This window comes from Heteronotia binoei, chromosome 5 (assembly GCF_032191835.1).
Source record: "Heteronotia binoei isolate CCM8104 ecotype False Entrance Well chromosome 5, APGP_CSIRO_Hbin_v1, whole genome shotgun sequence".
Lineage (NCBI taxonomy): Eukaryota > Metazoa > Chordata > Lepidosauria > Squamata > Gekkonidae > Heteronotia > Heteronotia binoei.
In genome coordinates this window covers 128,101,151-128,119,038 of record NC_083227.1, presented here as the reverse complement: position 1 = coordinate 128,119,038, position 17,888 = coordinate 128,101,151, and the positions used below count along the sequence as shown (strand labels likewise).

The window sequence follows — 17,888 nt, the reverse complement described above, 5'->3', positions numbered from 1 at the left end:
CTTGGGAAGCTCTCAAGGCTGTGTATGTGCAAAAGTCAGCAGGCACGCTGATATCCCTATGGAGGAGGCTCTACAGGAAACGTATGCTGGCCGGGGAGTCGATGAGGGACCACCTCGACGGTATGTCTAATTGTTTCCAAGACCTTGAAGCAAGAGGGAAGGCCGTGGCTGAGGAAGATAAGGTGTACATCTTATTGAGCTCTCTGGACGAGAGATATGACATGCTGGTGTTAGCATTTGAAGGGCAGGATGCTGGCAAGCTAACTTTGCCTTATGTGACCGGCAAACTCCTGGCTGAAGAGCAGAGGCAGCTGGAAAGCAAGAGAGAGCAGACTCGAGCCAAGGAAGAAGAGAAGCCGAGGTCTGTCGGGGCTGGTTCCAGCTGGCAAGCCGAGGAGGAGGAAAAAGCCTTACAGGTGCGGAGGAGGCGCTGCTATCGGTGTAAACAGCTTGGACATTTACAAAGATTTTGTCCCCAGCAACAGAGGAAGAGCCGGCAGCAGTCTTCAAGGACTCCCCAGGTGACTCTAGTAAGAACTGGTCCGGGACTGCAGAGTCAGCCTTGGGTTGTGGATTCTGGGGCTACTCAGATATTTTGCTGCTGTGAAGAGGAGCTTCAAGACTGCAAGCCAGCTGAGCAGAAGACTGTCAGCTTAGCTGATGGGAGGCAAGCTAGTGTTCTTTGCCAAGGTGCAGTCTATTTTCCTGGACTCAAACACAGGTTTGAAAATGTATTATGTGTGCCCGAGCTAGAAACTAACTTGTTAAGTGTCTCTGTTCTAGCAAGAGCTGGGTTTACCGTAGTATTTGATAAGCAGGGCTGTGCAATTTTGAAACAGGGTAAACAGCTGGCTAAAGGCACTCTAAAAGCCAATGTGTATGAGCTCATGCAAAATGTGGGAAAAGCTCATACTGTGTGGAATAGGCAGCCACACAACAGGTGCATTCACAGGCTGCATAGAAGGCTGGGCCACGCCAGCTATAATACAATAAACAAAACTCTGGAAATTTTAGAGGGAGTGAAGGTTGACAAGTGCAATACCTTTTTAGATTGCAATGTATGTAAAGAATCCAAATCAAGGGCAGTTCCATCGACCACAAGGAGTGTGCGTGTGTCACAGAGACCACTCCAGTTAGTACATGCCGACCTGGTGGGGCCGTATGCACCCAGTGTTTCTAAAAATAGGTTTGGCTTAATTTTGGTCGATGACCACAGCAGGTTTGCGTGGGTGTATGTCATTAAACACAAAAGTGATGTCTGTGCCACCTTCAAATACTGGGCAAAGAGAGTGCAGAAACAGTTAAATGCTAAGATTGCCTCAATTCAGACTGACCAGGGGGGTGAGTTCCTGAATAAAGAGTTTGCCAACTATTTGAGGCAAGAAGGCATAGAGCACAGGGTGGCCAATGTTTCCTCTCCGTGGGAGAACGGGGTAGTACTCCAAGGTATTTGCCATGCTTTGTTGCAAGATAGTGGTCTCAGGCAGGCATATTGGGGTGAAGCCTTAAAGGTGTCCTGTTATATTTCCAACCATTTATGGACAGAGGCTATAGACGATATACCCTACAGGGTCTTGTATGGGAGAAAGCCATCTCTGGAACACCTCAGAATTTTGGGCTCAAAGGCTTGGGTGAACATCCCTCTGGATAAGAGGAGAAAGGGAGGTCCCAAAGCCAGGAAGCTTGTGTTTATAGGGTACCAAAATGGCATGAAATCCTGGAGGTTTGTGGACAATAATGATTTGAGTAGGCTGAGTAGGTCTGCCTCGTTCTGCGAGGATGAAAACTGGTCTAAGATTCATGCAAATGAAATGCCTGGAGATAATAAACTGCAACTGTCTTTGACAAGTGAGGAGGGGCAAAAGCCAGAAAGCTCACTGAAGCAGGAGGAAGACAGTGACAGCAGAGCAGGCAGCAGTCAACAGCAAGAGACTTCTGAGGCTGTAAAAAGGGAGCCGGTTGAGGTCAGAGTCTCTGCAAGAGAAAATAAGGGTGTGCCGCCAAAAAGATATGGTTTTGATACTGATGTTAATTATCTGGGCAAGGGCAACAGTTTGCCAGATGGAAAGCCAAGGGGCTGTGTAAGTGCACCAGAGGTACATGTGGATACTTCCTTCACTAAGGAAGAAGGAGGATATACTTATGTATATGATGACCATCCCAAAACATATCCCAGTGTGCTGGAACTGTTGAATGAGATGGGTCTTGGAGAGGAAGGAGACACCTGAGCAAAGCCTGGAAGGAAAGGCTGTAAGCAATAACTGAATTAAAAAGGGTGCAGTGTACAAATGTAAAGTGCTGCAATGTAAGAGACAATGCTGTAGCGTTAAACAAACTTACTGTTTGAAAATGTAACTAAACTATGTGACTATTGTAAAATTAAACTGGACTGAGATGTAACAATTTCTAAAAAAACTGTAAAAATGTGTGAAAAAACCCTGAAATCTGTAACAAGTCTGCAAGCAAATGTGATTTGAAATGTATGTGCACCTTTACACCACAAGGTACGGTAATGTATGTTACTAACAAGTCTGGGAAACAAGCCAGAAAAAAAGATAAGGCAAGTGCTCAGTCTGGGCAGAGAGCCATCTGAGGAGATATGGTCAGTCTGGGCAGAGTGTCAACTGATAAGGATGTGCTTGCAGGTTAATTGGCAAGCGGAGAAAAATGTGTGTGTGTCCAGGAAGAATGGGAGCGACTGAACTGTAAAAGTAACTGAACTGAAATGTATATATGGAAAGCTATGTAATCAATATATTGGTGAAGAAATAATCAATATGTATAAACAATGGTGTAATGGATGGATGGCAGCACCGCTATAACCTGAGGAGGGGTGTCACTATTATGTGTAAACTGACAGCTTATAGCATGTGCTGCAAAACAGAAAGTAGATCTGAGAGGCTTAGATGATCTACCTGACAGCTGGTGGCTGGCTGCCAGAAGGATTGCATCAGCCAAGCAGAGTCAGCATGACACAGCAAGTTGCTGATTGGCTGTCCCATGTATAAATGTACAGAGCAACAGTGGTGATTGTGGGTTTATGGAGTTGGAGATGCAGTGGAGCATATTGTCAGTCAGGAGAGTGAGTTGGTGCAAATAAATGTATATAGTGGTTTTACAGCTACTGTGTACAGCCTTCATTCTTGCGTCGCTAAGCATCACCCTCTGGGTCTCTCTACGCGCATCGACACACTGAGCCACTCTGCTGCTCGATTAGTGAGCGATTCTCAGGAGGCTTCCTGGATCGCTCGCTATCTTAGGTCACTGAAACCGGAAGTCAGAAGAGAGTGTTTCTAAATGCTATCACTGCCATTGCAGATGGAAAAAAAACTGAGTGGAAAGATCTCATTCCTTTCCCTTGGGCATGAGTGGTCAAGATGGTGCCTCTGGGAGAAGAGGATTTTGACATCTAAAAGCTAGCTAGCTCCAGAAATTTCCAAACTGAAGATCTGTGCAGGGACCACACCTATCAGTATGATGTACAGAGACCATGAAGAAATCAAATGTACACCTCAAATTCATATAAAGCAAAAGAAGGTGCAAAAGTGGGGTAGACATGTTTTTATTTAGGTGAGGTATGAATTGCCTAAGAGTACTTTGGCATGCTGCATGCCCATGATATGTATACAAACATACAAAGATGAAGGTAAGTATTCATTTCCCAGATGATTCATTTCCCATTTATAAAACTAATACTGCAGTCTTGTAGAATGCACCCCACCCCCCCCAGCAAATAGACAGGTATTGTTGTTTGTGCGTTCATTCATATACTTATCTCAAAATATAGATGTGTGTAATCATGCCTTCAAAATGTAATTTGGGCAAAGTGATTTAAAAGAGAACGCACACACCAACTATTCCTAGGAAGAAAAGGCTAGGAAAGAGAGTAGAAGTTTGCATAAAAGTGTGCATCACTTGGCTACATGCCTCACTGGGAGGTTCACTGCTCTGCCATACTGCTATCAGTTAAATGAAGTTCCAAATTCTCAGAAAGGAAATTAAACCATGTGCTTCCTTGTAATACTAAACTGGATGCATATGTTTTCTCTTGAAAGCTTGTTCTTAATTCACAGTACATTTGGCTGAAACTTGGCTGTGTTTGAGTACTGGCTTATACGAAACCTTTTACTCTTTTTTTAAATATATATTTGGTCAATGACTGTAGAAATAAATTATGTATGTATGGCTGTGTTTGTCTTAGTGATATATTTGGTTATTTTACTCAAATGCATCTTAGAACCCAACAGTCATACATCGTTATGCCACTGAATGGGAGTACCTATACACTTTACATAGCAGTAACGCTTGCTGTAGCAGGAGGCAGGGAGGGATGGAAGTTACTCCTGGGTTGGAAGGAGCCACTGAGATGAGGGGAAAGGAACTTGTAGCACTTTCTGCTGATGGATTGCTGAATCCAAAATTTTGCTTCCCAAAAGTTTCAGATGCACAGTTGCAACTTGCAAAGCTTTTGGGGAAGGGTGCAACAGTAACACTTCAGGGCTATTAGAACAGCATTACAGGCAAAGCAATGTGAGTGTCAGTCGCACAGACACATTGTAACACATAACACAGCCTTCTCAAATTCCAGAAGCATTCATGGATATTACAAAGGATACATGATGTCTTCACTCATCCGCTGCTTAAATAAAACAAGTGCATGTTTAATTGGCAAACATATCAGTGTAGCTAAACTTTTTGAAAATTTTGCATTGATTTATAAGACTGAAAATAAGTTTCCTTGTATTAACCCCTTTATGTGCTACCAATTTTGGGTGGGTAGGAAACTGTCAATTTTTTGTGGAGGAGGGGAATAGAGAGGTGCTTCTTTGTTGATCTTGAATTTGTGCTAACCAGTTTCTTATGAGATCAAAGTCCTCTTAGATCAGACTCAGAAAGATACAATAATGTTCTGTAAAATTCACTAAAGCTAAAGTTTGTTCCTTATATTTATAAAAGATGGAATAATATAAGAGAGTCATCACACACACACACACGCATATATAATACTAGTAATTATGCTAGGATCTTTTTTTTTTGGCTCTTCAGTATAAAAAAACAGTTGAAGAAGCATCTTTAGAAAAATGCCTTACTTCCTGGTAGAAAAACAACTGCTCCGAAACATGTAGTCCAACTTGTGAGGTGAATGAATTTCTACCATACATTTAGGTCCTATACAAAAAGGATGCATATAAAGAAATCCGTTTGATGTTCCATAGAGACAATTCCAGAGAGCTAGTCAGGGCTTTTTTGGTAGAAAAAGCCCAGCAGGAACTCATTTGCATATTAGGCTACACCCCTGATGTTACCATTGCTTTACATAGGGCTTTTTGTAGAAAAAGCCCAGCAGGAATTCATCTAAATATTAGGCCACATCCCCTGACACCAAGCCAGCCAGAACTGTGTTCCTGTGCGTTCCTGCTCAAAAAAAAGCCCTGGAGATAGCCATTATTAGTCTCTTGCCACAAACACAGTGACTCTTGAGGCAGCATAAAGACTAACAGATTTATTGTGGCTGAAGCTGTTGTGGAAAAGAGCCCACTTGCTTCTGACAAAGTCTTTAGCATGCCACAAGATACGCTGCTGATTGTCCTAAACCTTGTAACTCATACTCATCAGGATAACATGCACATTTGTCTTCCTGAAGCAAAACCGCCAGAGCTGAACTTTCATCCCATTTTATTATTTTTTTCAGTATGCATGACAGACTGTCACTATGTCTCCAACTCAGCAGTAAGAAAAAAATAGTCATTTGCACAGTCACTTTGGTACACATTTCAACTGGCTTCATAAAAATATTGAAAAGCAAACTGAATTGGCACATCTTTAATATATTATGTTAAATACATACAAAACACTAATAAAATATCCCTGATAAACCAAAGTGCATATAGACCTAGCACACAATGCCCAGGCACCTTATTGCACCATTCTCTATAGCCACCCATCTCTTGAACATCACTTAACAGTTGTCTATTTAAAGGTAAGTAACAGTCATGAATAAATTTATAACAGTTAAACACCAATTATTTTACATAACAGTATTCAGTGCCAGATAACATGTCTTTGCCTTTTGACATTGCCATGTAAAATTACTCACATGTTGCAGGAAATCATAATAACAGCAAAATTTAAATATGTGATCACATGATAATGACAATTTTGATGTGCTACATTGTAAAGATTCACAAAGCCACCTTCCTAAAGTATATGATCTGGTTGAAGAAGGTAGCAAGCAATTCACTATGGTACTTGGGGACTGCTATATTAGAAATTGATACATTTTGTAATATGTTATTTGATATTATAATCGGGTTTCATGAACAATTAGTTATAGATCTTCAATCCAAATGCATATTGAAGCAATAATGCCAATAAAAACATAAAATTTCGTGTTAGATCTTTTTGTAGTTTGGGAATACCCTTCTCATTTCTTATGCAAACATTCTTTAGTGTTTTATCATTCAAGTAAAAATGCTGTACATGAAGGTTAATTCATGGTACCAGGGTATATATTTAAAGCTGGAACTGGTGGTTAATGCCAACACAATTAAATTTTAAGGCATTTTTCTAAATATAGTTTCTTACTTCCCCTCCCCTACACAAAATGAAACAAAGCAATAAAAATTGAGGTAATTTTGTAGTTGTTCACACATTGTTATGTTTGCCAGTTGACACACATTGATAGGCCACACACATACATAACACACACAACCAGTCAAGTCAAACATGCAAATGGTGAAAAAAGACTGATGGATGCAACGATGTATAAAGAGTTCACGTTGAGCAACTTTTGACATTGCACAGTACAACAATGCCTTATGGTCTCAACCATATTAAAATACTACACACACAACCTAGAGCATAGAGCACTTAGTTTTTGTTGTTGTTGTTGTATTGTTTTTCAGTTGGCTTTAAAAAAAGAACATAAGAAACATTCTGGCAAAATTGTGTGAAGAAACACTTGCAGTTTTTGGAAAGAAAAAACACACAAGTGAAGGAGCCTCATTCAAAGCATCACCCAGTAACAGTATTTGAGAGAGCTTCAGCTACTGGTAAAAAGAAATTCTTCATGGTAACAAATGCATATTTTAAAGCCAGGAATTTTAAAATTGTGAAGCATGATTGTGGAAGCAATGAGACTAAAAGGAAGATGGAAATGAAAACTTGAATTTTGTTTTGCTACCCTGCAAGAAAACTGAAGCTAACCTGTTATGAGATAGAGGAGCGTTAGATAAAAGGAGAACTTTAGCACTACAAAGTGTCATTATTGTGATGTGATCACATTCACAATAAGTTCTCAGTTTCACCATCAAACTGAAATCATGAGCCAGCTAAGAACCTTTTTTCACCATCACCAAGCAAACTGATACCAGCTCACTTTGTAGAGGACTTGCAATACACTGTAGAGGTCCTACATCACACATCCAACACCTGCATCACCTTCACTACCACTGCTACTCAATCTCCAGAGAAGAAAGACACTGTATGCCAAGGCTCAGTGCCAGGAGAAAAAACGATTCAGCCCAAGATAAAACTAGGCAGATTCAAGGAAATTTTCCATATAGAAAGAAGAATAGAGCAGAAGGCAAAGTCCACATTTGATGTGGCATGCATTTAAGGGCAAAGGCAGAGTTATAAATGGGTCTTTTACTTGAAGATATTTTCTGGATAGGATAATCTGGGTCCGGTCTTGACAGCCACTGTATCATGTAAGTTTTCTTTGACGTATCTGATGAATTTTCTGAAACATAAATGAGGTAGAAATTGGGAAGAAGGAAATATAAGCACATTTGTAGCTTTATACTACACCATTTAAAATGCTTGGCTGAATAAACAGAATTAATAGTTGCCAGTTTAATAATAAAAAAGACAACTCTCTCTAAAAAGAAATAGCTACACTTAGGAAGATATTCTTACAATAGTCTTTTTCAAGGATTTAAGATTTTGGGCATCTGTTCAAATTCATCACATGCCAGCTTAAAAAGTAATGACTAGAAATATTTCCAGAAAAGCAAAAGCAGAAAACAAATCCATTACATAAACACTTTTGTTTATGTGAATATTTATAAGGGTTTTTTTTAGTATATGCATGAAAATGTAGACTGTGCATGTGACACAGTTGGGTGCAGACAACTGTACTGCAAAAGGACTGTTCTCCAATTGCCTTTGAATCACACCAGAATTTACTGCTGTATATGATGTGATATAGCCCTATGAGTATCAAACAAGGTAAATTAGCTCTCTCTCTCTCTCTTTTTCTTACACCCTGTTAGGGAAATTAACTTATCAAGAGATGAAAAAGTGAGAGTAGAAAAAAAGAAAAGATTCTTGGTCATCTTTTAAAACAACAACACCACCAATATAGCACCTTGTTACCCATTTTCCACTGCCAGATCTTCCAGCAAGCAAGGAATTTGATCAATTGTAAATCACTGACAAAAGGCAGCTGTTTTTTAGGAGCAACAACCAGGAGCTCCTTTGCATATTAGGCTACACACCCCTGATGTAGCCAATCCACCAAGAGCTTACAGGGCTCTTCTTACAGGGCCTACTCTAAGCTCCAGGAGGATTGGCTACATCATGGCAGTGTAGCCTATGCAAAGGAGTTTCTGCTACAAAAAAAAAGCCCTGGCAACAACTATTTTTAAATCCACTGTTTCCCCTTTGACTGTGCTACTGTACCTATCAGCTGGTATCTTCCCCTACCCCCAGAAATATTCCCACACATGTAAATACTCCCACTACTGGAATTTCCAAACAAATGTAAGCCCCACCAAACAATGGGCAAATCCACAAACCTATTGCCCTTTCACCACACCCCCTCCAGCCTAGAAATAGCAGCTCTCCAGCAGCCCTGGCCTCACTCAATGCACAGCAGCCAAGAAGGTCAGAGCGCCTGCTCCGGCTGCAACGCCACTGAGGATGTTCTCCACAGCCGAGAACGAAACGTCTGGAAGAAAAACTTCTCCAGTAGAACACGGTACTTGAGCCCGAAAGATTCTACAAACCCTAATGATGTTACCAGCTGTGAAAACCTGAAATCTTTGATAAATGTAATTTTAGCAATTTCTCAAGTATTACAAAGGACAGTATCCTCAAAAAATACTCACTGGGACATAAAGGCAATCTGCAGAGCCTTATTGTATCTGGCTTTTCTTCTTTGCAAAAACCCATAACATTTTCACTTGTCCTGCATAGAACTTGCCTTTCCTGTGTGCCATTACCACAGGTGACAGAACACTGGAGAGAAAACACAAATTGAGCATCAATGTCTCTTTTGCAAATTTGTTCACAGTCAGCAGGGATTATAAGCAATGGCTTTGACCAAAGGTTTTAGTTCCTGTTCCTCTAATGCAGGGGTGGCCAACGGTAGCTCTCCAGATGTTTTTTGCCTACAACTCCCATCAGCCCCAGCCATTGGCCATGCTGGCTGGGGCTGATGGGAGTTGTAGGCAAAAAACATCTGGAGAGCTACCGTTGGCCACCCCTGCTCTAATGCAAAGAGATGACAGTTGACAGAAGCAACCTTCATCCAAAAGAAGAAACATGTTGTGCTTGTAGAAGCCTTCTTAGCATGACACAACTTTAGGATCCAACTCATAGTGATTTTTGTGGACACAATTATTTTGCATCACTTAGTGCTACTCTTCTTCTTCCTCATCCTCCTCATCATCCCACTATAACTAGATCTAGCAATATATACTAAAGTTATATATGACTATCCCAGTCCAATCATCATCCCTAAACACACAAGCAACATTGTTCACATAGCACTTCCTGACACCAAATGCTTTTCATTGATTTCATAGAACACCTAGACGGATAAGCACAATTCTTTTCTTATGTTGTGCCTATGGATTTACCGTCTTTACTGAAATGAATATGGAAACCAATGTTCATAAGCATGTGATGCATGTGCACATCAAAATGCAGGTGGACTCTGGACTGGAGTATCCACCCAGCTGAAAAGCTTGTAATTATCATTAGCAATTTATCAGTAATAGAGCAAACCTGGTATGGCTGCTGGAGAGGCCAGGCTCCCAAACTGATGATAAAGGCACTTTAGTCTGTTTATTCCAGGTAACCTAGGCTATCGTGTGACAGGATGCTCAGCCTTCCTACTGGCTTCTCTAACCTCACTCTTGATGTGATCCTTGTTTTGTTCTTTTGATTTAGTCTTCATATAGTCTCCTGTTAAGCACCTGCAATATTTGAACTGACTACCTGAGTCTGTCTGGTTCATGGCCTCTGCTTCTCCAGCACTAGTCCCAGGACCCTATTTTGCCTTGGTTCTAGAGCTGGATGCTCCTACCTGATCTATCTGACCCATTAGACCCACTTTTGATCATCTGCAATCAACATTCAATATATTAAAAAGGTACAGGTAGTCCCCTGTGCAAGCACCAGTCGTTTCTGACTCTGGGGTGGTTTGCCATTGCCTTTCCCAGTCATCTACACTTTCCCCCCAGCAAGCTGGGTACTCATTTTACCGACCTTGGAAGGATGGAAGCCTGAGTCAACCTTGAGCTGGCTACTTGAACGCAGCTTCCACCGAGATCAAACTCAGGTCATGAGCAGAGAGCTTGGACTGCAGTATTGCAGCTTTACCACTCTGTGCCATGGGGCTCCCTCCTTCAACATATTAGCCAAACATAAATGTTCAGGAAAATTTGAAACACACACACACAATTTTAAACTTCAGGCAGCAAAGTTATGGAAACAATCCAACAAACACAAATCTTGTTCAAGTCATTTCCCTGAATTTTTCAAGGGACCTTGGTAGATGACAAGGATGTAAACTGTTTGGGCCTCTGGGCAATGTTAAAGCTTGTTGATTGGTACAAATGGCAATTATCTGATAATACTACAGTACTAAATTAAAACCATACAATACTACAGAGTGCTGCTTACCTGTGACCAGGGCCCTATCCGCCACTGAGCAGGGCAAAGTTCTCGGTTGCAAGCTCTCCTACCCTCTGGACGATCGCTGCTGCAGTATTTGGTATGAACAGAACGGTTTGTATTGTCGTGAAGAGGCTGGATACATCGTACAGAACGCATCTGATATCCTGTTTTCCCACAACTTTTACTGCAGGGTTCCCAGTCCCCAGTAACCCATCTGATTTAATGAAAAGAGTCTGGCATGTAAGTTTATTCATCATAGGCCTCATTAATATTTTTTGAATATCTATTAATTTAAAACGCCCAGTTTTCAGGACAGCTTTCATTCTATATCTTGCATACATATCTAATAACAAAATACTATACCAGTTGAGAAGGATGAATATATATAAATTACCAGCGGTGGAATTCTAGCAGGAGCTCCTTTGCATATTAGGTCACACACCCCTGATGTAGCCAATCCTCCAAGAGCTTATAAGGCTCTTTTTTGTAAGAAGAAGAAGAATTGCAGATTTATACCCTGCCCTTCTCTCTGAATCAGAGACTCAGAGTGGTTTACAATCCCCTATATCTTTTCGTCACACAACAGACACCCTGTGAGGTGGGTGAGGCTGAGAGGGCTCTTCCAGAAGCTGGCCTTTCAAGGACAACTCTTGTGAGAGCTATGGCTGACCCAAGGCCATTCCAGCAGCTGCAAGTGGAGGAGTCGGGAATCAAACCCGGTTCTCCCAGAGTCCACACACTTAACCACTACACCAAACTGGCTCTCAGAGGATTGGCTACATCAGGGGTGTGTGACCTAATACGCAAAGGAGCTCCTGCTAGAATTCCACCTCTGTAAATTACTGTCAGGGTATATGTATGTCTTAACCAGGGCCACTTCTAGGATTCCCCTGACTTTGGGGCCTCCAACCTGCCAGCAGGGGAATCCCACCCCTGAAGGGTTCCATTGTCACCCAGTGTGTCTGGCACAATGATGTCACCCAGAAGTGACATCATGCTGGGCATGTTCCTCAGGGGATGCTCTAGCTTTTGGGTAAAAAAACTCTATGATCCACCAGCAGCCATGTAAGATCTGGCAACCCTAGCCACTTCCATACCAAGGTTTTTTTTCTCTACTTTGGCTTCTAAACTGGAGTGCTCTTTTTTGGAGCATTCACATCACATCATGCTGTAATCATGCACTAATTGCCTTCAACAGAGTCTTTCCCAAAACCTCTTTACTCTGATATTTTGGAAAGAGTGCAGTACATGTCTATTATCACACTGTTTGGAAAGAAATATCTACAATTTTGTGCTCTGCAAAGCTCCTTTTCACATCAGCACCATTTCCCCACTATCAGTCCCTTGCAGCTACCATGGGATTTTTTAAAACCAGTAATTACTATAACAAGTACTGATTTTTTTAAAAAAATCCCTCCATTGGTTCATCAGGGAAATATGCAGGAAAAATGTTGGCCATGACAGGCTGACAGAGGAAAGTGTACAGAAGACTCCCAAGGTGGAAGATACATTGCCAATTCACATGTCTCTGCATTTGCAATGGAGATGGAATATGCTTATAATGCAGAAGCAGGCCAGAAAAAGTCTGGCCCCCACTTCTAAAAGGTTTTACATATGTGTGTTTCATAATCAATATGGGACACATATCTTCCACTTAGGTAGACTGATATTATATTATATTTATTTATTTAAGTATTGGTCCTGGTCAAAACAGCTTACAATTAAAACAACATCACAATATAAAAAACAAGACACTGGACATAAGCAGCATAAAAACTATCTGTAAAACAGAAGCAGATTAAAACTGCTAATAAAAACCATGGGGAAAAAGATGTATTTGGGGCAGATGCCTAAAAGTCAGTCAAGTAAGTGCCAGGCAAGCCTTGAAGAAGAAGGCCTTCCAGAGGCGGAGTGCCACAACAGAAAGTACCTCGTCTTTAGTCACTATACACCTCATCTCTGGCCCTGGGAGTACAGAGAGCAGGGGGTGAGAGGTGAATCTTAAATTAAAGACTGGATAGTGTGGGAAGAGACATTCCTTTAGGTACTCTTGCCCCAAGCCATCTGGGCCTTAAAGGTAAGAACCAGCACTTTGAATGATCTAGACTGTAACTGGTCTAGATTATGGGTGTACAATTTTTTTTTTCTTGGTATTTTTCAGTTCAGGTCTATTGGACCCAAAAGATTTTTGGAATTCCCAAAAAATCTTGTGTTTCAATACTGATAAAGTATTCAGATCCAGTGATTTTTTTTTAAATCCTGATTTTATTCCAGGTCAAATAGATGCAAAAAGAAAGAAAAAATAGAAAAAAGTAGCAGTAAAGCCCCCCCCCCCCCCCACCACACACACACAGATGAGAGGTGGGAGCAGATTGCTCCTACTGCTCATCTGTATTTCAGGCTTTCTTTTGCACTCTCCTTTAAACATGGCTGGTGCATTGGAGTAGGCCAAGTAGGCAGCTGCCTAGGAGGCGCCACCATGTCCCCCTTCTTCCCACGCACAGTGTGTGTGCTGCTTGGAGCCTGCCTTCCCTAATGGAAAGCAGGCTCCATGGAGCGCAGATGCTGCCTGGCCAGTTTCGTGTTTCCCAGGTCTGTTACAGACCCAGGAAATGCAAAAGCAGACGGCGCCTGCACAGTGTGCTCCTCAGAGCCCGGCAGGGATAAAATAACCAATTGTAAAAGCTGAAGAAGAGCCAACTACAGTTTCTAAAAATTGGCTCCTGTTGAAGTTGTATGCTGCCACTCATCCTTCCTTCTCTACTTCAACAGAGCCAGTCACAGGTCAATGGTAGAGCATCTTTCTCGCATGCACAAGGTCTTGTCACTGGCACCTCCAACTAAAAGGATCAAGTAGAAATGGTCACGTGAAGGTCTTGTCCCTGGCACCTCCAGTTAAAAGGATCAAGTAGTATTCTCACAATTTTTATTACTTAATTTCAATTTCTTTTTTAAAAAAATTAAAATTTAAAATAAAAAACTGTAAATTAAAAATGTAAATAGTCTCAAGTTTCTTCATTTCTCCTACAATGCTGTTTTTTACATTTCGGGGGGGAGGGCACTAGTGGGCAGCTCACCTAGGGCACCAAAAACCCTAGCACTGGCCCTGCTTTTAAACAGGGTGCATTTACAGGAACTGCAGAAGACAGCCTGAAAAAACAGCTGAGCTAGCAGGCCACAAGATTGCCTGAGCTGAGCTGGCAGGGAGATTTCTTCCCATTGGCTCAGCTGGCTTTTGGGCTGTCTTCTGCAATTTGCTCCAGCCATTCAGCTGTTTTTGGACTTTGCCAATCTTCCTGGTAATTCCCAAATATATCTGGGATTTTTTCAGGAATTCTGTCCCCCACCCCCCATCCCCACTCCCGGTTTTCCAGGAAAATCCCTGATACCTTTGTGTTGCCAAAATATATCCCAAGATACTGATAGGGTATTTTTTGGGTATATTTTTTGGCTCAGATGGATCTGAATGCATACCCCTAGTCTAGATACTCCATCTCCTAGCCATCACCCACTTGAGCAGCTTGCCCAATGGAACATTAGTCACTGGGCAGTAGTTGTTTATATCATTTAGATAGATCCAAGTGGGCGGCCATGTTGGTCTGAAGCAGTTGAGCAAAGCAGGAGTCAAGTAGCACCTTCAAGACCAACCAATTTTTATTTAGAACGCAAGCTATCGTGTGCTCTTAAGCACACTTCATCAGACGAGAATTCCTCATCTGATGAAGTATGCTTAAGAGCACATGAAAGCTTACGTTCTAAATAAAAATTGGTTCTTAAAGGTGCAACTTGACTCCTGCTTTATATCATTTAGGTCATTATGACAAATACAAATCTTTCCAGAACAGACAAGAAATCTTTTTCCTGTTTTTTTCTGGCTCCTTCAATTGATAGCACAAGGGCAAGTAATTCAGGCAGGTTCTGTTCTGAAGAACTGGAATAAATGTGTATGACTATGAACAATAGGTCATTTTCTATGCTCTGAGGAAGCAATTGGAGGTATAGAGATAAGTTGGTGCTGGCTTTTAGTAAAGTTTCTTTCATCTGACTGCTACAAAGATGCACTCTTGCATTCCAGAGGCTAATGTACCTGAGCTACCCAAAATGGACTATGAGCAGGGCTTTTTTTGAACAGGTACAGACAGGAATGCAGTTCCGGCTGGCTTGGTGTCAGGTGGTGTTGCCTAATATGCAAATGAGTTCCTGCTGTAGATAATTAGAAACTTAAAAGCCAATGAAACTTCCCTAAGAATGTCTTCTCATGGCATTAGAGCCAAGTAATATCATTTTGCTGTTGTTTGAAGAAAAAAATTTCTAATTCAGGAAGGGGACTATGACATAATAGGCCTTATTGAAACTTGGTGGGATAACACTCACAACTGGAATATTAGGATTCAGGGGTACACATTATTTAAAAGGGACAGACAAATGAGAAAGGGCGGAGGCGTAGCAGTATATGTGAAGGAGGTATATACTTGTGAGGAAATATGTTAATCTGAGCATGGCAGCTCATTTGAGAGTCTCTGGGTAAAAATAAAAGGAGTAAGAAATAACAGTGATATTATTGTGGGTGTCTGCTATAGACCACCAAGCCAGGCAGAGGACTTGGATGAGATACTCCTACAACAGATTGCAAAGTTCTCCAAGAAAAGGGACACAGTGATCATGGGAGATTTCAATTACCCAGACATCTGTTGAAAGTTCAACTCTGCTAAAAACGAAAGGTCAAATAGATTCCTGATTTGTCTTGCTGACAACTTCCTTTTCCAGAAAGTGGAGAAAGAAACAAGGGGACCTGCTATCTTGGATTTGATTCTCACCAACAAGGGAGAATTGATTGAAGAAGTGGAAATAGTGGGCACCCTGGGAAGTGATCATGGGATTTTGGAATTTACAGTCTTACAGAAGGGAAAAGCTATACGTAGTGAGACTTATAGGTTGGACTTTAAGGCAAACTGCAATAAACTTAGAACTATGCTGGGTAAAATCCCATGGTCAGAAATACTTAGGAAGAAGGGGGTTCAAGACGGGTGGAAGTTTCTTAAAAGCAAAATACTGAAAGTGCAATCACAGATGATTCCTATGAGAAGAAAAAATGGAAAAAAACTTAAAGAAGCCAAAGTGGCTCCACAAACAGCTCTCTAAAGACTTGAGAAATAAAAAAGACTCCTTTAGGAATTGGAAGGAGGGCCTTATAACCAAGGATGAATATAAACAAATCACCAGTGCTTACAGAGAAAAAGTTAGGAAAGCTAAAGCTTAGTATAAGCTCAGGCTGGCCAAAGATCCTAAAAACAACAAAAAAAAGGGTTCAAGGACATGGTAGGTCCATTGTGAGGGCAGGAAAGTGAAATTGTAACAGGTAATGAAGAGAGGGCAGAACTGCTCATTTCCTACTTTTCCTCAGTCTTCTCTTCTGAGGGAAACGGTGCTCAACATGGCAAAAACAGAACACATAAGGAGGGTATGAAGTTCCAACCTAGGATCAGCATAGGGGTAGTACATAAACACCTAGTTTCTTTAAATGAAACTAAGTCCTCAGGGCCAGATGAACTGCATCCAAAGGTTCTAAAAGAGTTTGTGAATGTAATTTCTGAGCCTCTGGCTATTATTTTTGAGAATTCTTGGAAAACAGGAGAGTTGCTGGAAGATTGGAGGTAGGTGAATGTTGCCCCCATCTTCAAGAAGGGGGAAAAGGAGGATCCGGGTAAATACCGACCTGTCAGCTTGACACCTGCATCTGGAAAAGTTTTAGAACAAATAATCAAACAGTCAGTCGTGGAACATTTAGAAAGGATGGCTTTGATTACTAAGAGTCAGCATGGGTTTCTCAAGAACAAGTCATGTCAGACTAACCTGATCTCTTTTTTTGAGAAAGTGACTACCTTGCTGGATCAGGGGAATGCTGTAGACATTGTTTATCTTGATTTTAGTAAGGCTTTTGATAAGGTTCCACATACTATCCTTGTTGACAAGTTGGTAAAATGTGGTTTGGATCCTGTTATCGTTAGGTGGATCTGTAACTGGTTGACAGATCGCACCCAGAGAGTGCTTGTGAATGGTTCCTCATCCTCTTGGAGAGGAGTGACAAGTGGAGTGCCTCAAGGATCTGTCCTGGGACCTGTTTTGTTCAACATCTTTATTAATGATTTGGATGAAGGAATAGAGGGAATGCTTATTAAATTTGCAGATGATACTAAATTGGGAGGGGTTGCAAATATAGTAGAAGACAAGAACAGGATACAGGAATCAAGATGACGACAGGCTGGAAAACTGGGCTAAAACCAATAAAATGAATTTTAACAGGGAAAAATGTAAAGTTCTGCATTTAGATAGGAAAAATCCAATGCATGGTTACAGGATGGGGGAGACTTGCCTGGGCAGTAGTATGAGCGAAAAGGATCTAGGGTCGTAGTGGACCATACACTGAACATGAGTCAACAGTGTGATGCGGTGGCTAAAAAAGCAAATGCAATTTTGGGCTGTATCAACAGAGGTATAGTGTCCAGATCATGTGACATGATGGCATCACTTTGCTCTAGTAAGACCTCACCTGGAGTATTGTGTTCAGTTTTGGGCACCACATTTTAAGGATATAGACAAGCTGGAATGTGTCCAGAGGAGGGCAATGAAGATAGTGAGGGGTCTGGAGACCAAGTTCTATGAAGAAAGGTTGAAGGAGCTGAGGATGTTTAGCCTGGAGAGGAGGCAGCTGAGAGGTGATATGATCACCATCTTCAAGGACTTGAAGGGCTGTCATATAGAGGATGGTGTGCAATTGTTTTCTGTGGCACCAGAAGGTAGGACCAGAAGACAGGGGTTGAAACTAAATAAAAAGATTTCCACTCAACATTAGGAAGAACTTCCTGACCGTTAGAGCAGTTCCTCAGTGGAACAGGCTTCCTCAGGAGGTGGTGGGCTCTCCTTCCTTGGAGGTTTTTAAACAGAGGCTAAATGGCCATCTGACAGCAATGAAGATCCTGTGA

General features: G+C 41.4%; 1 protein-coding gene across 1 annotated transcript in view; it reads right to left on the bottom strand.

Moving 5' to 3' along the window:
* ADAMTS2 (ADAM metallopeptidase with thrombospondin type 1 motif 2) overlaps positions 1 to 17,888 on the bottom strand; it is a 450,208-nt gene that overhangs the window by 13,183 nt on the left and 419,137 nt on the right. The window contains exons 19-21 of the mRNA XM_060240368.1: positions 10,912 to 11,119; positions 9,111 to 9,240; positions 7,652 to 7,741 (exon numbers count right to left, since the gene is read on the bottom strand). Of these exons, the coding sequence (XP_060096351.1) occupies positions 7,652 to 7,741; positions 9,111 to 9,240; positions 10,912 to 11,119 (428 nt within the window). The remainder of the gene's footprint in view (positions 1 to 7,651; positions 7,742 to 9,110; positions 9,241 to 10,911; positions 11,120 to 17,888) is intronic.